This window comes from Apus apus, chromosome 9, assembly GCF_020740795.1.
Source record: "Apus apus isolate bApuApu2 chromosome 9, bApuApu2.pri.cur, whole genome shotgun sequence".
Taxonomy (NCBI): Eukaryota; Metazoa; Chordata; class Aves; order Apodiformes; family Apodidae; genus Apus; species Apus apus.
The window spans coordinates 354367-380078 of record NC_067290.1 but is presented as its reverse complement, the minus strand read 5'-3'; the positions used below and the strand labels follow the sequence as shown (position 1 = coordinate 380078).

Below are 25712 nucleotides of genomic sequence, written 5' to 3'. Positions count from 1 at the left end.
TGGGGCAGCTGAATGGAGGAGCTGGAGGTCTCTCTGCATCCCTGGGACTGGGGATGTAGTGTCAGACACATCATGCAGGTCTTCCTCTAATAAGAACATATGGTAACAAACGTATAGCTCAAAGGCTCTGAGGGTGAATACCACTAATGAAAACCAGGCTTGGGCTTCCATGGGGCTTCAGGGATGCTTTAAAAATCACACCTCTCTCTTCAGCTTCACTCAGCTTCAAGACAAAAACCCCTTTTCTCTCTGTCTTTTCTTTTAACATCAGTTCTACTGCTTCTTTTGGGGTGAAAAATTACAGTTCTTTTAACATTCCTTCCTCAGGCCGTGGTATAGCCTGCAATGTATTTTAAGAACTCATCTTCTTACCATCAACTTACAATAATTTTCCTTATGGTATTTTGAATGCAGGTAGAGGCTGAAAATGGGTTTTATGCATCTAAGCCACTGGAATAATTTAGCATTTTATGCCTATAAATAGCAGCAATGCAACCATGTAAAAATAGCAACTCTCTGCAGAGTGATCTAAACTTTTGTTTCCTTTGTAATGTCTTGAGATTACAGAAATCACTGGGGACTTCAGCAAGAGGATCAGATATAATGTGCTCAAAAAACAGGATGTCTTTTTCCACAGCAACTAACCTGCTCACAAAAATAGCAGCTGAGGATGGATTATCATTAATTGTGTTCAGTGTAATACAGACAAAACTATTATACCTTAGGGAAACATGGCCTATAGTAATAGCTTCAGCTGTCCCTAAATGTGATTTGTTTCTGGTGTTTTAAAAAATGTTTTATGACTCAGGCTTGAACAATCTGGATATTGTTGATTACATGAAATCTGTAATTTTCTGACTGTAATATAAGTTCTCAATGTCTGCATTTTGTTTCTATGCTTACTTTTATTTTAACTTTCCTTGCTATTTGTGGTGCAACTTTGGAAAAATGTTCAATCTGTGTTTTTAAAGCTCTGCTTGTGAATTTTCCTCTCCAGAGAGCTCGGTGTGAGTTGCTGCTTTCAGCAAGAGCAGCCAGCCCCTATCCCAATCAGCCAATCGTTTCATGTCAGTGGGGTTTCAGAGATTTGTGTTGAGACCTCTGCAGGAACGGCTGTGAAAAACGTAGGTGGAACCTACCCTTCAACACCCACATGCTGCAGAGGTAGGGTCGCCACACCAGAAATAGGGCAGATTTGAATCCTTCAGTCGCAGAGGTGCCAAGCACCTGCCGTGGCCAGTAACATCCCTGAAGTGCCTCAGCCATTCGCAATTTGAAAAATATTCTGCAGCTGACTTCATTGGCTGTAACGTTTGTTTTTCAGGGAAGTCCACAATTTCACTCTTACAAATAGTTTTATAGAGGTCAAGTAATTCATGCTTTCTCCCAAAGGACTAATTCTCTGCTGCATACCACAACTGCAAACACGTTTGAAAAAAAAAAATAATTGTAAAATGTGGTTCAGACAACCAAATGGCAAAGTTTATCCAAGGGAGCAGAATTTGTACAACTGGCTGAGGTGCAAAGATGAAGAAGCAGAGAGAGCAGCTCCTTGCTGTCGTTCAATCCTCTTTGTATTTCTCAACAAGCTGGTAACAAACAGACTCGCTCTGCTCCTCTTCTTAAAAGGCAAGGGCAGCTACTTGGTAAGTGAGCTATTAACTTGTAGTACAGTTGCAAACATCAAGAAGAGTGGGCAACACCCCCATGCCCCAGATAAATGCCAAAAAAATCAATAAGGTGGAAATGGGATACACTCTACCCTGTGCCTGTGAGACAGCATGGCCCCCTCTCTGGGTGCTGGACAGGGTGGTGGGACCAGGCTTCCTACACATCAGAGGAGAAAAGTATCTCAAGAGCCAGGAGTGCATCACTTGCTCCTTCCCCTCCAGCAGCCATCCTGTTCATGCCTTTCTCAGGACACTGCAGGAGTGATCTGCAGTACAACCTTTTTAGTGTCATACCTCCAGCCTCCGAGTCCTTAGCTGATTTTGTGGCTTTTGTGGCTATGGCAACTATTCAGAAGCGTGGGTGGTCCTTGAGTTATTCAAATGCGTGTCCCGAGTGAGCACAGGGGTTGTGGTGTAGGTAGCCTGGTGTCAGTGGTTCTGCGGACATTGCCCCGCTAAGGTGCAGCCCAAGGCTGCATGTCCATAGTGTGGAATCACCAAGGGTCAGTCTCTGCTGGCCATAGCACCTGTGCCTTCTCCTGGTTTTTCCTTCAGCTTCTCCAGCTTGAAGGAATGTGGTCAAAATTGTGGAGAATAGAAAAACCCCTTCAAGGATTTTATAAACTGGAGGTGCCTAATCCTTTATGTTTCAAATACAAAGTATGATTTCCCCGAACAACACTAGCATTGGGTTCAAAATTTTGGAATCATAGAATCATAGAATCGTAGAATCACAGGGGTTGGAAGAGACCTCTGAAGATCAGTCACCTCTGAAGCAGGAACACCCAGGGCAGATCACACAGAAACGTGTCCAGATGGGTCTTGAAAGTCTCCAGAGAAGAAAACTCCACAACCTCTCTGGGCAGCCTGTCCCAGGGCTCTGTCACCCTCACAGATAAGAAGTGTCTCCTCATGTTGAGGAGGAACTTCCTGTGTTGTCACTTGGTGCCGTTTCCTCTCATCCTATCACAGGCACCACTGAACAGAGACTGACCCATTCATGACACCCACCCTGCAGATATTTATGGACATTAATAAGGTTCCTTCTTAGTCTTCTCCTCTCGAGACTAAACAGCCCCAGGTCTCTCAGCCTTTCCTCATATGACAGATGTTCTGGTCCCTTCATCATCCTTGTATCCTGTGTTGGACTCCTTCCAGCATCTCCCTGTCCCTCTTGAACTGGGGAGCCCAGAACTGGACACAATACTCCAGATGTGGTCTTACAAGGGTAAGAGAAGAGGGGGAGGAGAATCTCCCCTGACCTGCTGGCCACACTGTTCTTAATACCTCCCAAGATGCTATTGGCTCTCTTGGCCACCAGACCACATTGCCGTCCCATGGGTCACTTGTTGTCCACCAGGACCCCAAGGTCCTTCTCCATGGGGCTGCTTTCTAGCAGGTCAACCCCTAATCTATATCAGTGCATGGTGTTATTTCTCCCCAGGTGCAGGACTCTACACTTATTCTTGTTGAACCTCATGAGGTTCCTCTTTGCCCAGCTCTCCAGTCTGTCCAGAGCTCACTGAATGGCCGCACAGCCATTGGCTGATTGGTGGATCAGCCAATCCTCCCAGCTTCTTGTCATCAGCAAACTTGCTGAGGATACACTCCATCCCCTCATCCAGGTCATCGATGAAGATGTTGAACAGGACTGGGCCCAGTATTGACCCCTGGGGAACACCACTAGTGACAGGTCTCCAGCTGGACTCTGCACCACTGATCAGCACCCTCTGGGCTCTATTGTTCAGCCAGTTCTCAATCCATCTCACTGTCCACTCTTCTAACTCACACTTATCCACAAGGGTGTTCTGGGAGACAGTGTAAAAAGCCTTGCTGAAGTCAAGGAAGGCAAAATCCACTGTTCTCCCTGCATCTGTCCATTCTGTGACACCATCATAGAAGGCTATCAGATTAGTCAGACACGATTTCCTCTTGGTGAATCCATGCTGGCTACTCCTGGTAACCTTCTTTGCTTCCATGTGCTTAGAGATGACCTCCAGAATGAGCTGCTCCATCATCTTTCCAGGGATGGAGATGAGGCTGACTGGTTTGTACTTACTTGGGTCCTGTTTCTTGCCCTTCTTGAAGACTGGGGTGACATTGGCTTTCCTCCAGTCCTCAGGCACCTCTCCCATATTCCAGGACTTTTCAAAGATGATGGAAGTGGTCTAGTGTTGACTTCTGCCGGCTCCCTCAGCACACATGGATGCATCCCATCAAGGCCCAAGGATTTGAAGATGTCCAGTTTCCTTAACTGAGCTTTAACCCAGTCTTCAATCAAGGTAGTCTTCCTCACTCCTAACTTTCCGTGGTCTGGAAGGTTTGGGAAACCTGAGCTGTAAAGATCAAGGCAAAGAAGGCACCTTCTCCATGTCCTCCAGCACCAGGGCACCTGCTTCGTTCAGCAGTGGGCCCACATTTCCTCTGGTCTTCCTTTTACTGTCAATGTACTTGAAAAAGCCTTTCTTGTTGTCCTTGACTTCCCTTCCCAGTTTTAATTCTAAGGAGGCCTTAGTTTTCCTTGTTGGATCCCTACACTCTCTGACCATGTTCTTGTATCCCCAAGTGGTCAACCTCTTCTTCCATGATCTATAAACTTTTTTATTCCACTTAAGTTTGTTCAGAAGTTCCCTGCTCAACCATGCAGGTCTCCTGGCTCTCTTACTTGATTCCTTACTCTTTGGGACACTTTGATCTTGAGCTTGGATGAGGTGGTGCTCTTGGGCATCCTTTCCTTCCAGAACCCTATCCCATTGGATTTCTCCACGCGGTTCCTCGAAAAGGCCAAAACTAGCTCTTCTGGTATCCAGGGTTTTGACCCTGCTGGATGCTTGGTACCTGCTGCACATGATTCTGAACTCCGCCATCTTAGGGTCACTCTCACCAAGGCTGCCTCCAACCTTAATGTCTTCTACCAGTCCCTCTTTGTTTGTCAATGCTAGGTCTAGCAGTACATCTCTCCTTGTTGGTTCCTCCACCACCTGAGTCAAAAAGTTATCATCAATGCACTGGAGAAACCTCCTGGACTGTACCTGCCTGGCTGTGTGGTCTTCCCAGCAGGTATCAGGGTGACTGAAGTCCCCCATGAGGACCAGTGGCTGTGATTGTGAGGTGACTCTCAGCTGTCTGTAGAAGGCCTCATCAATATCCTCATCCTGATCTGGTGGCCTGTAACAAACAGCCACAACTGTGTCCCTTGTATTGGCCTGCCCCTTAGCCCCCAGGCTCTCCACCTGCTCTTCATCTGCCCCCAGGGACAGCTCAATGCATTCCAGTTGCTCTCTCACGTAAAGAGCAATTACACCACATCACCTTGCTGGCCTGAATGGAAATTTTATTTTAACAAAATAGCAATGAAAATACATGGATTTTTGAAGGAAATGTTCATGTCAGATGGAAAGTATTTATCTGTGAATCCCCACAGGAGAATTTACAGGCAGTAGAGACAAATCTCTAAAGCAGAAGCTCTGTGTGTAGGTAGCACAACCCAGCACTTGCACAGAGGTTGTCATCTTCAAAGCACCAAGCCAATGTTAATGATACTGCAGCACTTTCAAGGCTATCAAGCAGGTGTTGATATTACTGCTTAACAGGTGGAGAAGTTGAGTCAAAGAAGTTACATCCTTTAGTTGAGATTAAGGACAGTTAACAACCTGATGGGTAGTGCAGACTTGACCCTAAGTTTGTCTGTTACTGAAGCTTGTCTGCTCCTGCAGGTGACCACACGGATCCTGTTTGGTTTGGGAAGGAGCAATTCCCCTCTAAAATGATGTTTCCAATGCACGAAGGATGAGCTTATGTGAGGTGCCATGAAGCACTCGCTGTCCAGGGTAGGCAGGGTTATCACTCATTCAGGCCCTAATGCACAAGTCCCATTTATTGGACACTGGCACGTGTGCCCAAGCCAGCTCACATGAGTTTGCTCTTGCCATTGCTTGCTCTTGTGTTCCTCCTGATGTGATATGGGCTTATGTGTCTTTCTGTTCCTGTCTTTGTGTTCTCCCAAATGGCTTTTGGAGTCCTGTGTCCAGTTCTGGGCCCCTCACTGCAGGAAGGGTCTTGAGGTGCTGGGGCAGGTCCAGAGGAGACAGCGAGGCTGGTGAAGGGACTGGAGGGAAAGTCTTATAGGGAGAGGCTGAGGGAGCTGGGGTTGTTTAGCCTGGAGAAGAGGAGACTCAGGGGGGACCTTCTCACTCTCTTCAACTACCTGAAGGGAGGATGTGCTCAGGGGGTCTGGGCTCTTCTCCCACTCAACCAGTGACAAGAGGGCCTGGCCTGAAGCTGGCCCAGGGGAGGTTTAGGTTGGATATTAGGAAGTACTTCCTCGTGGAAGGGTGATCAGACCTTGAGATGGACTGCCCAGGGAAGTGGTGGAGGCACCATCTCTGGAGGTGTCCAAGGAAAGGCTGGATGTGGCTCTTAGTGCCATGGTCTGGCTGATGTAGTGGTGTCAGGTCATAGGCTGGACTTGGTGATCTTAGAGGTCTTTTCCAGCCTTGGTGATGCTGTGGTTCTGTGAACTCATTGTTTAGATTTTATCGTATCTGACAGCAGGCTTGAGGTCTCCAAAGTTCTTGCATGTTTTGTGAAAATACACGGCTGATTAGATGAGACAAATCCTGCTGATTAGGAGAAGGCTTGTCTGTTTGCTAGAGGAGACACCAGGGAGTGTACGTGGAAGAGCCCTGGTCAGAGTTCACATTATAACAGCCACCAGAAAAGCAGCACATGAGACTCAAATCCAAGAAGTAGCTCTTGGAACTAGTTATTTCTTTCCTTTTTTGTTTGTTTGTTTGTTTTGTTTGTTTTTGTCTTGTTTTGCTTTTTTGTTGGGGTTGTGGGTTTTTTTTTGTCTTTCTTAACATCTCTTGCATCCACTGTGCTGGTTGTTTGCAGCATTTCTGGATTCTGTGGTGTCTTTGCTGTCACTGACAGTGGCCTGGCATCAATATGTGAAGCATGCTTCTGGCAAGTCCTGATTTTCCTGCAGTACCTCCATTTTTTTAAGATGATGGAGGCATCTGAAAATGAATGGGTGTTTTCCTGAAAAATGACACCTTGTTGTTAAGGCAGAGCTTTATTGTGCAATGCCTGATAAATGACACAGAGAGAAATTATACCAGTTGTTAATGGATAGGGATGAGCTCAGGTTACTTACTAATTATGACCTTTATTACCTATAAAAATGCCATTAATGTCTTCTGCACTGTGATAGCTGCCCCACCACGGGCTTCGGTGCTTTCTGCTCATGTGCTGGGATGGAGCAGCAACCCTCTGCTCTCCTGCCTTATGGACCATAGATACTACCTCAAGGAGAGGAGAGGAGTGAGGTTTGTGGCTGGGAATAGAAGTTATTTGGATTTGGCCTGAGTCAGGGAGAGAAGGAGAAGCAGATACATGATTGTGTAGAGTTGAAGTGTAAATTTTTAGCAGTGTTAAAATTCACTAAGACTCCTGGTAAAGTGGTAAAGGTTGAAAACAGAATTTAAATTAAATACACAGACTATAACAACTACTGCAGTGATTTATTTGCTAGTTACAGGTTCTGAACAGTGTATTTGACCATGGATGTGGCAGGCAGCAGTGTTCTGGGCAGTGAGCTCTGGAGACCTGTGCCCTGTGTTGGGCTGTTCTGTTGGTCCACTGGTAACCTGGGCAAACCCCTTTGGTCTGGCCCGTGACAAATTCCTCATCTGCAGAAAGGTACAATTTTACTAACCTACCTACCATGTAGGGAAAGGTGAGCTTTTCCCCACTCCAGGATGGGCACCTGTACTGAGGGGAGTGAGGTGGGAGTGGGGATGCCCTATCCCATCTGTCCATCTCACTCAGCATGTCGATGGCTGTGTAGCAGCAAGTACACAGCATCACCCCAGGGGCATCCAGGGAGCTGCTGTTGTTCCCATCCGTGCTGGCTTGCAACCGTTCTTACAAACCCAGTTCTCTGTCTGAAGACATGCTTGTGCCATGTTTGAAGAGTGCTTCTCAGGGATGGATAAAATGTATGACTTTGGTTTGTTTTCAGAAGTTAAGATTTTTCTTTTTCCTCCTGCTCTGTTTATTTACTGTTAGATTTTCTTTTCTTTCCCATCAAATAGCCTTTTGTTTTATTTTAATTTTGGATGTTTTTCACTACTTGTCTTCTGGTTGATAATGGGGATTACTGGCTTTTGATAGAACAGATACTATGTGGGTTAATTTTTCTCCTAAAATTACTTAAAATGTCATCTCACTGGAGAGGGCAAGTCAAGGTCCTCATAAACATTCATGCTATAAAACCAGTTCCTATTTACACACCTTTTATTATTGTTGTCAGCATAAACAAATGGTTGAATGTCAGAAAACTGAAATATGAACATCTCTTCATTGTGAACCCAGAAGCAATTTTTATAGTGGCAAAGGGCAGAGTTTCTAATAAAAATGTAATTTGTAGCCTCTGACTGAGAATACTTCTGTTTATGCCAATTCTTATTTAAGTCACAGTAAAATGTGTGATATATCGGCTTGAAGAGCTGTAACATCAAAGGCTTTTCATTATTGTTTTTTTTCTTCCAATAACAGTTTAGGTAAAATTCGAATGCATCAGTAATAATGTTTCACTTTTACTTCATCATCAAATTAGTTTTACATAGCCTCAACCTTAGTTAAATCATTGCAATACCATTTAAAAATCAACCACCAAGTTGTTCTAAATTTTTCCAACAAGATATTCTTGGATGCACAGTAAGTTTGCCATCTTTACTGCATTTGGGCAAAAAGGTGGAACCAGTTTTCTGCAGCTGAGGACAGCAGTGGGGTGGTGAGGTTCCCCTCACACAGTGCAGCTGCAGCCTCTCCTGCCCTAGCGCTGCTGGGACAGTGAGCACAAGGCCTTGAAAGGCCTCTAGAGGGACTTCTCCTTCCGTGCTTCCTTATCCCTCACCAAGTTAAAGTTAACTCCTTCTAATCTGCTTTGGGAGCCTGATGCTTTCATAGGATCATAGAATGGTTAGAGTTGGAAGGGACCTTAAAGATCAAGTTCCAACCCCCTGCATGGGCAGGGACACCTCCCACCAGACCAGGCTGCTCCAAGCCCCATCCAACCTGCCCTTCAACACTGCCAGGGATGGGGCAGCCACAGCTTCCCTGGGCAACCTGGGCCAGGCTCTCACCACCCTCACACTCCAGAATTTCCTCCTCATGTCTAACCTAAATCTTCCCTCTTCCATTTTTAATCCATTACCCCTTTTCCTCTCACTACATGCTCTAGTAAAAGGTCCCTTCCCAGCCACAGAAACTGTCCCACAGTTAAAAAGCAGCAGCCGGAGATAATTCACCGGCATTTGGGGAAATCGCTAAATACTTCACACCTGTGCACACCTCTGAGTATGAACTGCCCAGTGTCCACGAGGTGCCCGTGCTGTGCAGCGGGGGGACATGTTCAGCCATTAAAAGCTGCTCTACTTGATTTGTGAGCCCTTGCAGTGGAGTGGGATCTAGCTGGGATGCCAGCACACTGTTTTAGGGTGTCTATGGCCTTTGTGAAATGGAATTGAAATGCAAAAGAAGCAAATAAATCCAATTCTGCTGTTGTTCTGAAGGTTCTTCCATCTCTGCCACCTGCCCGTGGCACTCTGCTCCCTTCCCATCCTTCTGTGAGTGCTGCCTTGCAGTTACAGAGTCATAGAATGGTCAGGGTTGGAAGGGACCTATGAAGATCATCTAATCCAACCCCCTGCTAGAGGGGGAACACATCCAGATGGGTTTGGAATGTCCCCAGAAAAGGAGACTCCACCACCTCTCTGGGCAGCCTGTCCCAGGGCTCTGCTACCCTCAGAACAAAGAAGTTTTTTCTTATGTTCAGCTTGATCCTTCTGTGCTCCAGCTTGTGCCCATTGCCCCTTGTCATTGGACACTGCAGAAGAAAGACTGGCCCCAGCCTCCTGACACCCCCTGTAGATATTTATAAGCATTGATGAGATCCCCACTTGGTCTTCTCTCCTCCTGGCTGAACAGCCCCAGCTCTTTCAGCCCATAGGGCAGATGCTCCATTTGTTCCTTTACTGGACCTCTTCTGTCCATTTGCATCTCCTTGGCAGATCTGAACAGAGCCTGCGCCCCTTTGGTCGTCCTGGGGGTCAAATGCTTGGCTCGGGTCTCATTTCTCTTTGTGTTTCTCTCTGGCAAATGTGGCTGCAAAAGAGAAACTGGGCGGAGTGTTCTTACAAATAAGAAATATTGATGCAAAAACACAAAGCACCATTTGTGGTGGAATTTGAGGGGTTGAGGGGCAGGACAGCACTGTTCATCTGCTATAAATGACTTGGTTTTCTTCAGCTGGAGAAATGCTTTTATGCTATTCTATTCTACTGTTAATTACCCACACTGAGAAAAAAGTACACCTGTAAATCAGGAGGGAGATTGCTTCAGGACTGGGGTCTGACTTCTGCCAAGGTGCCAATCTGCTGTTGCTTCTTGTTCGCAGGTACAAATGCTCTGGAGACCAACCAAGGGTAGGTCACTGCTGCAGAGCTGGTGTTGTACCCCACCCCCTGTTAGCAAAACCTTGCCACAAAAAACCCAATACACCCAGCAAGAAATCCACATTCTTCTTCTGGCAGGAATGTTATTGAGAGGTTGTGTCTGTCAGTCTGTCTTTAATTATGGAAATTCATTTTTTTATTTGTATATTGACATGAAACCCACCACCAGTTCTGCTGGTGGAAGTACCTGGCTCTTTCCCTTGAGAAAAGGGGTACAAACTGGAACTGGTTCAGGCTTTGGTTAGAGATCACCTGAGACATTTCAGTAGGGTGATCACTTGGGAAGTTTGTGCTTGGCATTTCACATGTGGTGAGGATAGAAGCTTCTGCCTATGAGTGGCTGTAAATGGCCAAACCCCATTCAAAGGCCTTATTGTTGTTGGACAACTTGGCTGCATCTTTTAGAGGGCTGTTGGTGTTTGAGGTCAGTTATTTTTACTTTTCCATTTTGTTCTAGTTAATTATTTTGGTTTGCTCTCAGAACAATAGTTCCCACCATGCTGGAGTCATCACTCAGTGCAGTAGCTTTTTATACCTTCTCCTGTAGCAATCCATGCAGTGCCCAAGGGTCTCATCTCCTTCGTTTAGCTAAATATAGACTTTTCAAGCCCTTGTATAGACCTAATCCATACCTTTCCTAAGCTTAACAAGCTGAATCCAGTGGCATAAGCAGCTGATGCAGCTTTATGGGTAGAGGAATCCTCTCCAGTCTCTCATGCTTGCTCTAATCTTCCAGGGCTTGTTTAAATTTTATACTGCTAAATCTGGTGTTTTACTGCCTGTATGTACTTGACTCTGAGGGCTGGATTGTTGTGATGATTTTTCCTGTCTGCAAACTTACTCTTCAGTTTTCCAGAGTCTGTTTAGGGAGACACAAGCAGTTTGTATTTTTCAAGTAACTGTTTAATCAGAAAACCATCAACGAAAGCTGCAGTTGCTTTTGGACAACTTGAAACTAATGTCCTGTTTAGCAGCCTGTTCACAAGCTGAACTCACACCAACAAGGGATTCCCTGGCTTTGGTTGCAAAGTTTCTCACACCAATGAGAGGTTCCCTGGCTTTGGTTGCAGAGCTTCTCTCACCCTGTGCTCTTTCGTTTGGAGGGAGTCAGGTCCCATATGGACACTGGTGGCTGCAGCAGGAGGAAAATACCCACTGTTTCTGGCAGAATCTTACTTTGGCAGAACCTTTGCAACAGATATAAAAAAAGGTTTGTTTCCATATCTTACTAGTTTGTCTGTTTCCAGCTTGGTTGCAGACTCAGTGTGGGGTTTGTGGATGCTCTTTTCTAAAAGTGAGTAGGTCTGTAGTCTGTAACAATGGTGCATACTGTTACACACCGCTGTGTGCCTTGGATTCAAAGGTGGTTTCAAACCCACCTTTGTAAGCAGAGAGGGCCAGTGTGTATTTAACTGTTGCTCCTCCTGCCCCAAGCGTGCAGGTGTTTGCAGGTGCCCTCACATGCACCCTGTGCATGCACACACCTGCACACCCCTGCCCAAACAGCTCTGAGCTCTATGGAGGAAGGTGAATGGTTAACAACAGCAGGGATGTGCAAAGCTTAAAAAACATGGAAGAGGTGTGCATGTATGATCATACATTGTCCTTCCTTTATCTGTGGACCTTCCTGTCTGCCAGCAGCCAGAAGTTTAGGGCCTTCCTGCTTCTAAACCATCACATTTAGTCACTACTGTGGTATCCAACCTACATGAATTTCTCTGGTTATTTAACTCGTTTGTGGTTTTGGACACTGTGGAATTGTCCTGAAGAGCCTGAACAGAATGAGAATGGTTTGAGAGATTCTGGAAGTCACTTGACAGAACTGACTCACCCTTTTGCCTTGCCTGTGGGAGAGGAGCAAAACTCCTCTCCTCTGTGTCCTCTGGGTCAGAACCAGCAGCTAAAACCTGAATTGATCTTCCTGCACTGATGGCCACTTTGCACTGCCAGCGGGCTGTGCGGAGGCTGAGTGCTGCCACATGCATGGAGATGGCACCATGACATGAGCCCAAACCCTTTCTCTGGCAGAAGAGAAAGTGTTGGGGTTTCCTGCTAGCTGAAGAGCACAGAGAAGAAATTTCAGGTTCTGAAGCAGACAAAACACGAGTGCTCTTATAATAGTGTGACCTACCCTTGTTTGTGTGGGTGGTGAAGGGGAGGCCACCTTTGTTGGCCTCTTGTGGACCCTGTTTGCTCTTCCTCCGTGGGAAAGAATTGTGCCATTCTGGAGTTTGATTATTTGGCTGGCTGCTGGGTGCTTTGACTGTGCCACAGTCTCTTATCTGAGGTACTTCATGCCTGTGCAGTTGGGTTTTGTGCTTCCCCAGTGCTGTGCTCTGCCCTTGGACTGCACTCCGGTGCCCACAGGCTGCGCTGTGTTTTTGCGTGTCTTGTGCCACCCAAAATAATCTCGGTGGGTGTTCTAAGCAGCGGCCATGATACAACCCATCTTCTTGGCAGCTGGAAGTGCTGTGAGCTATGCGTCCTCTTTTCCTCCTCATCTTAGTATGTTGTAATAGAAGTGGAACCTACAGAAGTCTTGTACATGGTATATCTCACCAAGATTACTCGGCTACCTTGCAGCTGTCCATACACGCTCGGTAAAGATGTGTTTCGTTAATTAGGTTTATGCAGGATGGTGCTTGTAGAACTCTAGGAAGATACAAAATGGTGTCCCTTGGGGGAAAAAAAAAAAATAAAAAATTGTGACTCTGCCACATTTTAATGGAGGTCCACAGTGAACTGGGAATGGGCTTCTGAATGCCAACTTCTTTAGCACCACATCAGGAATGCAGGCTGCACAAAACCCAGTCTCACTGTACTAGTGTAGAAAGCACTGAAGTTTTGCTTTGATGTGGCTGTGAGCAGTCAGGGTAGCTGCACTGTACTTGCACAGCCTGTTGGCCTTTGGTTTGATCATGATTAATTGCTTGCATGTTTTGAGATGGACTCAAGCTAATGTCATTCTTGCCTTCATATATTCCAGCTGTGTGGGTGTTGAAGAAGAAGAGGCACCAGATATCGACATCTATCATTGTCCAAATTGTGAGAAAACCCATGGAAAGTCTACTTGTAAGTATGCTTGCACAGCTGATCCTCAGCTACCTACCAGATGCTGCATGTTTGAACAAAAGAAACTGCTATTTTATTTTTTTTCTTTCTCATTACAAAAAGACTCACCTAAATATCACAAGTCATAAATATTAGAATTCAAACCATGAGGTGAAAAAATATGTTAGGGGGAGAAATCCATGGTTTGGCTTGTGGAGGTTTGGATGCAGCTCCTGGCCCCAAAGCTGCTGCAAGGTGACTCAAGTGGGCAGCTTCTGTCCCCAGTTCCATCGATGAAAATGAACCTTCCTTCGTCACACAGAATGAAGAGCTACAGAGGCACTTATTACCATGGGCTAGAAATACCCTACAGAAGCAGCTATTTCCTACAGCAAGCTCTGGAAACTACATGGCATATTCTGTCTTTGGATGAGAAGAGTAAGAAACAGTATGTTATGCTTGACCTGGATATAAAACTGTAGCAATTTCAGTGCCAGTCAAAACTGGAGGATGCACTGAGGGTGCCAATTCTTGCAGTTCTTTCACAGAAAAAGTTCTCCTGAATAAAATTGATCTCAGTGGGAGTTTTGTCTGGGAAAGAACTGTAGGATGTGTTTGCTTTGGTCAGATTAATTCACAAATTCTTTCTATTATACAATGGAAAAATAAAAAGAAAAGAAACCAGTCCCTGTAAAACATTAAATGCTTTACTTGAAAGCCAGTTACTGTACATAAGTAAGAAGGATGCAGAGGTTCTCACTGCTCTGCAACCTTACAGCAACACACAGAGGAAGAGCACTGTGCTTATCTCCCAGGAGCCAAAGAAATCATAATGTTCCTTTTTTAGTGCAAAATAAGGGATGGCTGGTGGCTGATTTCTGCTGTGTTAGAATTCAGTAATTCTGAAAACAAGCAATTATTTCTGCATTGTCTTAAAAGTCAGAGTTTAAAAACATCTGAGGAGGAAAGGGGAGGAGCCTGAAATGTTAATTTGGGGGGCAAAAATGGGAATTTTTCCACTTTGACTTTTACAAAATCAGGTGTGAACTGGAGGTCTGAATGACCTGCAGCATCTCTGAGACAGTCTGCTGACAACTCTGGTCCAAGCAGGGCACCCACCAATTGGGCAAGCTGGTAAAAACCCCCCTGGGAGGTGTGTTCTGAAAGACTTAACAAAATCAGTATGTCCTCACCAAATGTTTTGATTTAAAAGAGTCAGCCTTTCTAATGTTTTGTTGGAAGATTTCTGACAAAGGCGCTGGGAATCAGTCAAACAAATAGCCACAAATCATCATCAAGTGAACAATTTTATATTAGAATGGGTTTTGTTGAAAAGGGGCTGTGACCAGTGATACTCCCAGGCTGCTGTTGACCCAGTATAGAAGCAGCCACACAGGATTTCTAGTCTCTGAGTTCTGTCTAACATTGAGATGTGTCTGCTGCTTTGATTCCTTTCACTTTGCTTTGAATTATGAATGATGAAAGGCACCTACTTTTCAGCACAAGGGGAAGAAGTCAGACAGAAGCAGCAAAAATCCATAATGGGGAATGAAATATCAATTCTATTAAAACTGTGGTGCATAATCTTAGAATTCAATGGCAGTTTGATAAGAAGGTTAAAAGTTTACTGCACTAGTTAAGATGAGGAGAGTTAAATTGACAACAATCTTCTGATGCTTTAAGAAGGTTTTGGCTATTCAGTTTTTTAAATCCAAATAAAAATCCAACTTGGCAGTAGAACCCTCAGTCTGCACTGCTGGAAGTGCTGCTTGGATGCTGTTGCCAGGTGAGCTCTTATCAAGGTATGAGGTTATCAGTGTGGTAGGAACACAGAACATTATATCATCCTGCCGTTGTGACTTGCTTTCTCCCTTCAAATGCATTGCAGAAAGCTTAATGATGTACAACAGCAATCATCAAAGTAGCTGAGTGTAAAAATTTTGTAAGCATTTAAACATTAGATATTGATAAACTTACCCTGAGTTCTGGTGAAGTGCAAGATCAAAAGTTCTCAAGCTGCAGAGCCGTTTTCTCCATAAACTTGTAGAACTGAGGATGCTGTTGAAAAATGAGGCTGTTGCTCTGTAGCCTCTCCTTGCAGAGTGCAACTGGCCAGGGAAGTTAAAGGAGTAATTAAATGAGAGCAGGAGCAGCTTGGCTTAATGCATTTGCATGCAGGGTGTCCTGCAGCACAGCCTGTGGGCTCTGCTGGGCCTGCTCTGAGCTGATCCCTTCCATTTGTTTATAGCTGCTAAAATCTATGTTTAAATGAGTTATCTTGCTGGATCAATTTTGTAATAAAAAAGGAAGTGTTGTTCCAGAGCCAGTAGTTCACTGGCAGGATTTAATTATGACAAGATTAGCAAAGGGAAACACAGACACCAATTGTCTGTTATGCAACTCGTCTGGATTTAAAAATATATGTGTATTTCTGGAGCACGCATTCCACAATATATGTTTTCCAGATGTCAAATTTAAAAATCATTTTCCTCTGCTTACATTTCTTCACTTTTTTTTTTCGTTTCCACTCCAATGTGGCTTAGTGGCTACTATTTCAGAAGATTGCTTCCTGTCGTATGACATTTTAAGCCATTTTGGTTTAATGAAATTTGTAGGGACTCCTATTTGGGAAAAATTAGACACATTCACACGAAATTTTCTGACGTAATCTAAATACAATGTAAGTGCTTTGTTTATGCTGACTTGACTCATTTTCATAATGTGATCTGAAATGGTTGCTTTGATTGCTGTCTCATTTGTGGCACTGAAAATTAGCAGAAATTATTTGGAATCAGTTAAGTTACATATATGCAAACAAACCAAAGTCAGGCTGAAACTGCTATAAAAAAGTTACATCCTTTAATATAAATCAATAGAGAACTAACAGGGTGCTTTTAGGTATCCCTTCTTCAGAAATACATTTGAATTAATGTAAGTATACCTTTGAAGTCTAGAATTATTCATTTTGAGATACAGTTTTCATAAAAACACATTCCCTTTTTCCTCTGGAGGGTTTTCTGTGGAAAGAGCAGGTTCTGCTTGTCAACGGTCAAATTTGGATCAGTTCTGCAGAAAAAGAGATCTGCAATGATTTGAGAAAAAGTGGCCTTTCTGGCCAGTGCTTGGATTTGTTGCACATGTTAATGGGCCTTTAATCTTTACTGTGGTGTTCATGGTAAAGATGAAACATAAAGAGCATGGCTGAAAATGGGCCAAATGTCAGCTCTTTGACAGTATAATGGACTGCAGCAGCTGGGTTGCTGCCATCCAAGAGGCTGCACCTCTTGGAGAGCATGCTGGTGGGGGAGGTAGCTTTGTGCCTGTGCTGAGAGGTGGATGGAAGGGTGGATGGAAAGGTGGATGGAGAGGTGGATGCTTGTTGGTGCTCATTGCTGAGGGAAATAGCTCCCTGGTGCTTTTTGAAGAAGCGCAGTGGATTTCTGAATTCCACACTGATTTGCAGCTTTTGTTTCTTAGTGCTTCATGCTACCCAAAGTGTAATAAAAGAACACACTAATGTGATAAGCTCTTTAATTTTCACTGTGGCAAGTGACATGGCTTCACTGGGACTCGTGTGAAGAGTCCCAGTGTTGGTTTGGGTATAACTGAGAGGGGGAGGAGACAGCCGTTGGAAAGGGAAGGAGGGGAGGAAGATTTGGCATTCATGTAGGGCTTGTTTCCTTTGTTACCAGGAGCACTGAATTAATACACTAAGCCTGAGAGTCATTAAGATAAAGAACTAGCAGCTTTAATGAATATATCCAGCTAGGCTGGAGAGCTGCATGGAACTAATAAAACCAACATGCTTTGCGCAAAACCTGGGGTGGATTCATTGGGAGATATCTTTACTTGAGTTATTTCAGAGTTGTGGTCAGGAAAACAAAGTTAGCTTTTTCTGAAGCTCATGCCTTATAGCTCTGGTCTCCAAATTCCTTTCTTAATGAAAAATTATGTGGATCTGTGTGTGTGTGCATGTGCAAAGAGCAAGGAAAACGTTGTTCATGCATGGTTGCTGTGGAGCCTGAGCTCTTTTGAACAGTAAGAAAAACCTGAAATCTTCATGATGTAAAACAAGAGTGAAAAATAAAAGAAAGATATGACGTGAAAATTCTACTAAGAGAGGTTTGAAATAGTAGGAGTGTCCACTTGGGACCAAAACAATTTACTACCCAAATGAGCATGTCCAGACAGACCTTGGAAGTAGGAACAGCTGAGAGAGATTGTGCTGACTAAGAGAAAAAGCTGGACTAGTTTTTCTTGCTCTGCCTTATCTGGCTGTCAACAAGGCAAGGCAGAACTACACTGACATTTGATTTACTGAATTGTGCTTATTCCAGGTGACCCTTTTTCCATGATGAGCTTGCCTATGTGTCTGTCACCCTCTGAGAGCACAGTCAAGGGGCCTTCAGTTGAATGTCATCAACTTCAGGCCTGAGCCTGGCTTGCCTTTCAAAATCCAGGAATAAGAGGAGCTCTAAAAATTGCATTTGTGCCCTTGCATCTTTTTCCTTTCCTTTTTATGTGCATGCTGTGTGCAGGCCATCATTCAAAGCCCATCAAAATGAATGTAAAATCTACCACTGTTGGACAGACCTTTAGACGAAGGGAACTCATGACAAATACATTCATAAAGAGCTATTCTGCATATCTAAAAGGCAGGAAAGTGGCTTTCTTTTAGTTTTATGATAAGGATTAAGTGTGTATTCTGGCAAGTACAAAGCATCCAGAGCCTGCGTTTGCATAAAGCCTGCAGTAGCTGTGCAGCTCAGTAATTATCCGTCTGGTTGCCCTTATGTTACAAAACGAACAGTGTTCAGTGTGTAATAGATCTTCAGGCTACAGTGTAATTGTCTGATGGTGAGCTGAGAGCAGTATTAAAATTTGCAGTGCAGCATAGTGGGGGTTCCCCATTCTCTGCTTGCTTAAGAAATGAAATGAAGATTTGTCCTTCCTTCAAATGTCTTAATAATTATCTTCTACTTAACATACAATCCAATTCCTTCCTTTTCAGTGAAAAAGAAAAGAAACTGGCATAAACATGATACTGGACAGACGACAGAGGTGAAGCCTGTACAGAATGGGAGCCAGGTCTTCATAAAGGAACTTCGAAGTCGTACTTTTCCGAGGTGGGTTGTTCAGCTGCACGTGGCAAAGCAGATGTACAGCTGGCCTCCTCTGTACAGCTCCTCCTGAAGCTGCTGCTGATCCCTGCTGAAAGCATTCTATAGTACAGACCAGTGGAGTTTAAATGAGTGCTTTTTTGCTGCAGATGTGCCAGGCTCTTCCCTTTTTAACATTTGTGCATCTATATTAAAATCTAGTCTTGATTGAGCAGATCAAGATCAATCCTGCAGATTTCCTAGAAGCCAGTATTTATGAAGACAAGAACATGTTTGGCTCTGGCAACATTCATTTGCACAAGAAACTAACAAATTTATTGGATAGAATTATCCAGTTCTCCAAAATACTAATAGTTTTGCTGAAGTCTGTCTCCATCTTGTTAAGAAGAACAATGACCTCCTCAGGTGCTACAGTGACAAAAGGCTCTTATTTGGGGTAATGAATAGTGCTAATTGTTAGGTGACATGTTCCACACGTTATTAGGCTGCTTCACAGCCATGTTTAAGAGTAATACTCTTCTTGTGGTTCTTTAATGTGGGCCTTATACAAATAAATCCTTACTTATTAATGACTAACTATTTTAGAGGAATCCTTGGAGACTGGTAAAATGTACTTGGTAAGCACAAAACTTCTTTTTATGGAGAATTTAATTTCACAATTAATTTCAGATACTGGTCTTAGACAGGTGAAGGAAAAGGCTGCAAATACCTCTGCAGCACTGAAAGATGTGTTTCACTGAACTTGGGGCCCAGTGTTTTTACTTGGCTGTTTTTATTTCGTTCTGTTAGATTGTTTTCGGGTGTGTGGCAATTTGACAGGTTGCAAAGCTAACTTTAAAAAAAAGGATTAAGGCCTGGGCCAAATTATTTCAGTAACCTCAGATGGCCTCTGAGATTGCACTCACGGATGCAACATCTCAGCTTCACTCCCAAATGGTAAAATCCTTCTGTCAAATTAGAGCTTCTAAGAAGGAGGGGTCTGTACCCTGCAGGATTCAGGGCCCTGACATCTACACTGGCACCATCAGTGAAACCAAGTCTTGTTGAGAAATTTTCTCCTCTGAAGAAAATGAATGAAATCTTCAGATGTTTCTGGAACAAAACCCAACATGTGTCAGTCAGAGTGTGATGAGGGAAAAATGGGGTTTCGGTTTAAGCAGAAGATTGTTGCTGATTCACAGCACACGACAGTAAATGATACCCCAGGATTAGTCCCTTGGTGAGGCTCAGATCAAACAGAACAGTGAAGAGAGTAAAAAGGCAAAAAAAAATCATGTCATTCTGCCCCTGAATGTTTAATATCAAAATAGCATCAGAGTTGTAATAATATTAGTAATAATAATTAAATTGACAGTTCAGGTACTTCAGTGTAGGTGCCAGACTGTCCATTTTGGCATGATCATGACTAGGTGCTCTGGTGCAGATCTCTCTTTACAACTGTGTGAAAGTTTCTGTGACACAAATAGAAGCAAATCAGACTTGAACGTGAGATGCAGATGAGCACCATGAAGTAAGTAATTGCAGAGGTTTAGTGGTAAATCATGGTTTGCTTCTTGGCCTTAAAATCTCAGTGTTGGTCCTTGCACTTGGCTGGTGTGTGGTACCAGTGCTCACATAAACGAGGAATACTCCTTTAAAATAATTACTAATTACATTTACATCCTGATCAGTCATTGTTGATGCACCCTGCCAGGGGTGACCCAGAAGTAAGCAGGTTTCTACAGCTTAACCCTCTTCATGTCCAGCCATCTTGTTCTCCCTGGGGTTACAGTATCACAGCATCACTCTGGTTGGAAAAGACCTTCAAGACCCTAACTGTGCCACATCCACCACTAAACCCTGTCCCCTGGCACCACATCTGTCTTTTTAGATGTCTCCAGGGATGGTGGCTTAACCACTGCCTCAGACAGCCTGGATCACCAAGTCCAGCTCCTGCCCCAGAACAGGACAACCCCAAAGTTCACACCATGTCCCTGAGGGCATTGTCCAAATGCTTCTTGAATAGTCTCCTCAGTGCCATTCCAGCTTCCTGGGGAGCCTCTTCCAGTGCTCCATCACCCTCTTCCTTAAGTCCCACCTAAACCTCCCCCTGCACATCTTCCTACCATTCCCTTGGGTCCAATCGATGGTCACCAGAGAGAAGAGGTCAGTGCCTCCTCCTCCTCCTTCCCTGCTGAGGAAGCAGTGGCTGCCGTGAGGTCTCGCCTCAGTCTCCTCTAGGCTGAACTGACCAAGTGTCTTGAGCTGCTCCTCATATGGCATCCCCTCTAAACCCTTCACCAACCTCACAGCCTCCTTTGGACACTCTGCAGTAGCTTTATATCCCACCTGGTGTATCCCCGCCGGGCTCAGAGCAAGGGATTCCCCCTGCGTGGTGGGGTTGGAGAAGGAGCCACCACAGGCGAGGGTGCGGGGGCTTCACGGGGCGGTGGGGATGGAGAGCCCTGCCCTGCCGGCTGCCCTGCTGGCCCTCGCAGCCCCGTCCCCTCTCCTAACGGCTCCTGGAGCCGAAGGAAGGTGCTGCAGTTCAGAGCGGCTGCAGGAGAGGGCAGTCACGTATTAGCCTTAGCCGCTCGGGGCGGTGATGCTTTTTGGGGTGAGCACTCGAGGCTTTGCTGTTCCCCTCAGCAGCAGCAGAGGTCCCAGCCTGCAGGACAGTTTTTGGAGCCCGGCTGACAAACCATAAACTAGGCAGGGAGCTTTTGGGACTGATGGTCGTTCATTCACAGTCACTTTTTCACTCCAAATTAGAAGTATTTTGTTCTTGAAAACATCTAGAAATTGACTTGAGTTTCCCTGGAGAGCTGTTGGTGCCAGCAGCTGGTGGAGCTGCTCTTCCCTTAGTCCCCTTGGGGCCCTCCCAGTGACTTAGGGGCGATTTGCAGAATAGTTCCTGAGCAATTTATTTGACTACTTAAAAACGATTTACAAAGTATTTCCTGGACAGTTTGTTTGAGATTGTTATGTTTTTTAAGTTGCCTTCTTTGGAGTGGAACATCTAGCAGTGATTTCTCTAACATTGGTAGCTGCTAACTTGGCAGGTCCCTGTAGTTGAGGAAAACCTTTCTCCATAAGCTGTTATTCTAGGAGTTTCCAGTAGTTGGTGCATGAGGCTCAAGTGAATCAACCGCAGACAATTTCAGTGTGCCCTGCATGCTTTGCAATATATGGCTTCTGTCCTTTGCATCTATTTTGCATATAGTTGCTTATTCATAACTTCACCCTTTGGTAGTACAATGCAGAAATGCCAAACTGTGTGGAAGCACCTTACCATGGAATCTCTGCTTACCTTTCCAGTGCTGAAGACATCATTGTAAAAGTGCCAGGCAGCCAGCTAACGACAGAGTATTTGGAAGAAAATGGCTTTGCAGAGCCCATCCTGGTCCCCAAGAAGGATGGCCTGGGTTTGTCTGTACCTGCACCCACCTTCTACGTCAGCGACGTTGAAAACTACGTTGGTGGGTATCTGGCAAGCAGGTGGCACTGTACTGCTTGGAGCTCAGCTGCTTCATGAAAACTAAGTAATTGTTTGTATTGGAAAATGCAAAAAATAATGTAAAATATTGTCTGTGTCTTGAGTTATGCTGACTTCAATATCTGTTATATAACGGTAGCTCATAATTGGCAATTAATCACTCTCGTTTCTTGTACCAACACGTGTATCTTGAGAGAGACTGAACCAGACTGCATTGTACTTCATAGCACTGCATTAAAATAGTCAGAGTAATACCCAAAAATTGCTGCTTCAGGCCAGGGCTCATTGATGACTGCTATCTCAGTCTGCACTGAGGGAATTACTAGACTGAGACTCCCACTCTGGAGAGGCAGTGTGTTTTTTAACACTGCTGTGAGTCAGAGCTATTTTCATTGCTGCTGGTCATTTGGGTTCATTTTGGCATCCTTCTGTCCCTAACCTGAGCAGGGTATTGCACTGCATCTTCTTACAAGTCATCACATCATCCCACCTTGGAAGACACACCTTGGCCAGGAGCCATGGAAGTGCTCTGAAATCACTTGCCTTGTTTCCTTATCCTTCTTCCTGTGTGATCTTGTCTCTTACCCTCTCTCCCTCCGTCCTTCTGAGTTGCTTTCTGACCAACTCTTTATCCTTCCAGCATTCTGGAAAGTCATCATCCTGTTTGAGCCATAACTCTAGCTCCAATCTGTCTGTCTGTGTTTCATGGTCCCTCTGTCTCCTGATACAGTCTGCTAACCACCACCTCCTCATGCATTCTCCAGACCGTGGACGTGTTCCCCAAATGGAGGCTGCTTTCATCAGCCACTGGTGTTCATGACTGTATATATTGCTTTTGCAGTGATTGTGTGCAGTGAGATAATGATGAATAAAGGAGAATTCAAGACCCTTGATTTTATTGTTCTCTCTGTCCTGTTGCTTCTACAGGAAACATATTTTCCTTGCCCATCTGCTACAGTTAGCAGATTTTCTTGTATGATCTAGGTGCTCCTTATGCATCTGTTGGCTTTCACTCAGCCTCTAGCTGAAATAATCCACCCAGCCAACAAAACTGTGAGGAAAAGCTGGAGGGAACAACATGAGTTGGATAATCTGGAGCTAGCACTAGATTTGAAAGAGAACAGAACAAACAGGTGCTGGTGTCATCTGCATGGGGTTAGTTCACTTGGATGGGATTTCCCAGGCAGGGATTTATCTCACTGTGTGGTGGTTTGAGACTGCCAAGACTGCCAAATACATCATTGCTGTGCTGGCATTTAATGAAAAAAACAAATGTGTTTTTTTCCCTTTCCTAATTTGAAAAAAAAAAAAGCAAAAAGCTGAGAATGAAATGCTGGGAGAGGAAATTAAAATTAAATTGAATTAAAATTGAAGGGAAGACAAGACTGGAGAGATACAGAAAGGATAAGAGATTGTGCTTAGAAATGCACATTCCTCAGAAAGCTGCGACTTTCTCTGTGTGTTCTCTGGTGTGCCCAGTAATAAATTCCACTAATAGAATATTGCTATTAACACTGGAGATTTATATCCAACGAGGTCTGTCAGAGGCAATGTATAAGTACTAGTAGCTTATACTCTGTACTCTAGTAGACAGGGGATGGATTTTTGATAGGTGTAATTTTGGGTAAAATAACAAAAAGTCCATTTTTTTTTTTTTGGTGGCACATCTGAAATGGCATGTTAAATAATGGGAATTTTCCTGAAAAACTCTTCCTTGATTATAGATTTCACAAGCAAAAACTTAAAATAGAGCATAAGAGAACTTACAGGTTTGGAAAATCAGTTTGACAAGTTATCCTATAGCCCCTTGCACTCTGTCTGCAATTACAAGACAGCACAGTGGAATGGGCTTACTCTGTGGATGTACAGGTATTTGCATATAATTTTCACCACTCAAATAAAATTCATAATGAAATTAATAGATTCAAAATAACAGAAATCCTTTAAAGATTAAAACTGCAGAAATAATTATGTCAGGGGAATAAATACAAAATCACCATTTGATACATATAGATCTTATTTATACAGACATCTCTTATACATATGTGTTTATGTGTGTCCATGCATAAAGAGCAGGGAGGGTACAAAGGCTGAGAAGATCAGTGAAACAAAAGATTGACGTATTCCTTGAGATGTTAGCTCGCCCCCAAGCATGCAAAATGGGGCAAGTCAGGCTGCCTTTCCATCTCTCTTTTTCATTGGATTAATTTTTAGGACCAGAGAGGAGCGTGGATGTCACTGATGTCACCAAACAGAAAGACTGCAAGATGAAGCTCAAGGAGTTTGTGGATTACTACTACAGCACAAACAGGAAGAGGGTCCTCAATGTGACCAACCTGGAGTTCTCAGACACGAGGTAGGAGCCCAGCCTGCTGCTCCACAACATGTCCAGGAACCTGGTGGGGTTCGGGTTGGGGAGCTGGAACAGTCTCTGCCTTCTCTGCTGCTCCCCTCTTCAGAAAGTGCTGCTGTAACCTGGGGGCAGCAGTTCCTTGTTGCCTGGACCCGCCACGACATTGTCCCTGTGCACCAGCTCAGGCAAAGTGTGGAGGGGAGAGGGCTGTTTGCTGTTGGAGGAGGAGAGGGCTTCATGGGCCAGCGTGGGTCATGGTCACTCACACCTGCAGAGCCATTCCTGGGCCAGCAGAGTTTAGCTGTCAGAACTGAATATTTTGGTACCTTTCCATTTTATTGTCACTCTAGTTGTATAGGTATAGTTCATTCAGTGCAACTAGATAGTAGAGATTTATAACTAGAACAGAACTTGATGCTCCAGGAGTGAATTCTCTGCCTGTTCTGGCAGTGTTCCTGGTAGTATCTTCCTAGTATGATCTTAGGTACTCAGGGATAACTTGATAAATACCCCTAAGACCAAAGAAAGGGGGACAGAACTGACCACAGAGGTATGACAACACTCTGTGTTGGACAACATGGATGGAAGGGGTCTTATTTTTTAATGTTCCATGTTATTTTTCTGGTGAGATGGGAATCCTGATGCATATAAGGCAATGACAGCCCTCCTTCCAGCTGTATCACCTGTTGGCAGTGACAGAAAGCCCCCTCAGATTTTATTTTATGTTTTATATACAGGATAATTAGCTGATGCAAATGCCTAAGAGTTCAAGTCACTGCTTTATGCTCTTTGTAGCTGAATCCAGCACCTGAGCTGTGCTTTCGTTCCAGAAGTAAGCAGATGTATCTCTAATGTGTTGAATTAATGCAACTGCGCAGATCATTTTTACAGCTCTTGTCATCCTTCTGGGGTAGCTAATACTTCCAGAGGGGAAGTGCAAGAGAAGGAAAATATTCCTTTAGATACCAACATTATGCAGAAAATGATGAATGTCACCATGAAAATAAAAAATGGTTTTGGGGAGTGTCCCATTTTAGCAAGAAGACTTCAAGTAACCTTCAAAAAGAAGGCTGATGAGTAATTACAAGCTCATTTTTTCTAAAGCCATTACCTTTTAGCCCTGAGGCTAGTGTTTTAGCAGTGCACAGCCATTTCTGCAGAAAGCATCTCCAGTAATTACAGGCTTCAAAGATTACTGGTATCTTCAGTTGAGATTTTTTTAGTTTTCTGCCATTATCCCAGAATAACAGGAGGTCTTTTATTCTGAAGGACCGCTGGAGCTGTCACTCACATGCTGCTAATTTAGACATTAACTAGCAAATATTTTATTTCTTAACATAGACAGTGACACTTTAATTGAATGCACAGCTCCATCTTTCCCTGCCATTTCAAATGGAGCTATTGTTATCAGTGTTTGACAGTGAGCATAAATAACAGATGGGAGCATTTAATTTTATTTTGAAGTGCAGATACTCTTAGTGACATGATATTTCAGACTGTCCAACACTGACCCTCCACCCC

At 44.2% G+C, this 25712-nt stretch overlaps 1 protein-coding gene across 4 annotated transcripts in view; it reads left to right on the top strand.

The window, feature by feature from the left end:
• Positions 1 to 25712, top strand: part of PHF2 (PHD finger protein 2) — a 90207-nt gene that overhangs the window by 34530 nt on the left and 29965 nt on the right. For all 4 annotated transcript variants that reach the window (XM_051627895.1, XM_051627897.1, XM_051627893.1 and 1 more), the window contains exons 2-5: positions 13179 to 13264; positions 18255 to 18369; positions 21661 to 21821; positions 24053 to 24194. In XM_051627895.1, coding sequence (XP_051483855.1) covers positions 13179 to 13264; positions 18255 to 18369; positions 21661 to 21821; positions 24053 to 24194 — 504 coding nt within the window. The remainder of the gene's footprint in view (positions 1 to 13178; positions 13265 to 18254; positions 18370 to 21660; positions 21822 to 24052; positions 24195 to 25712) is intronic.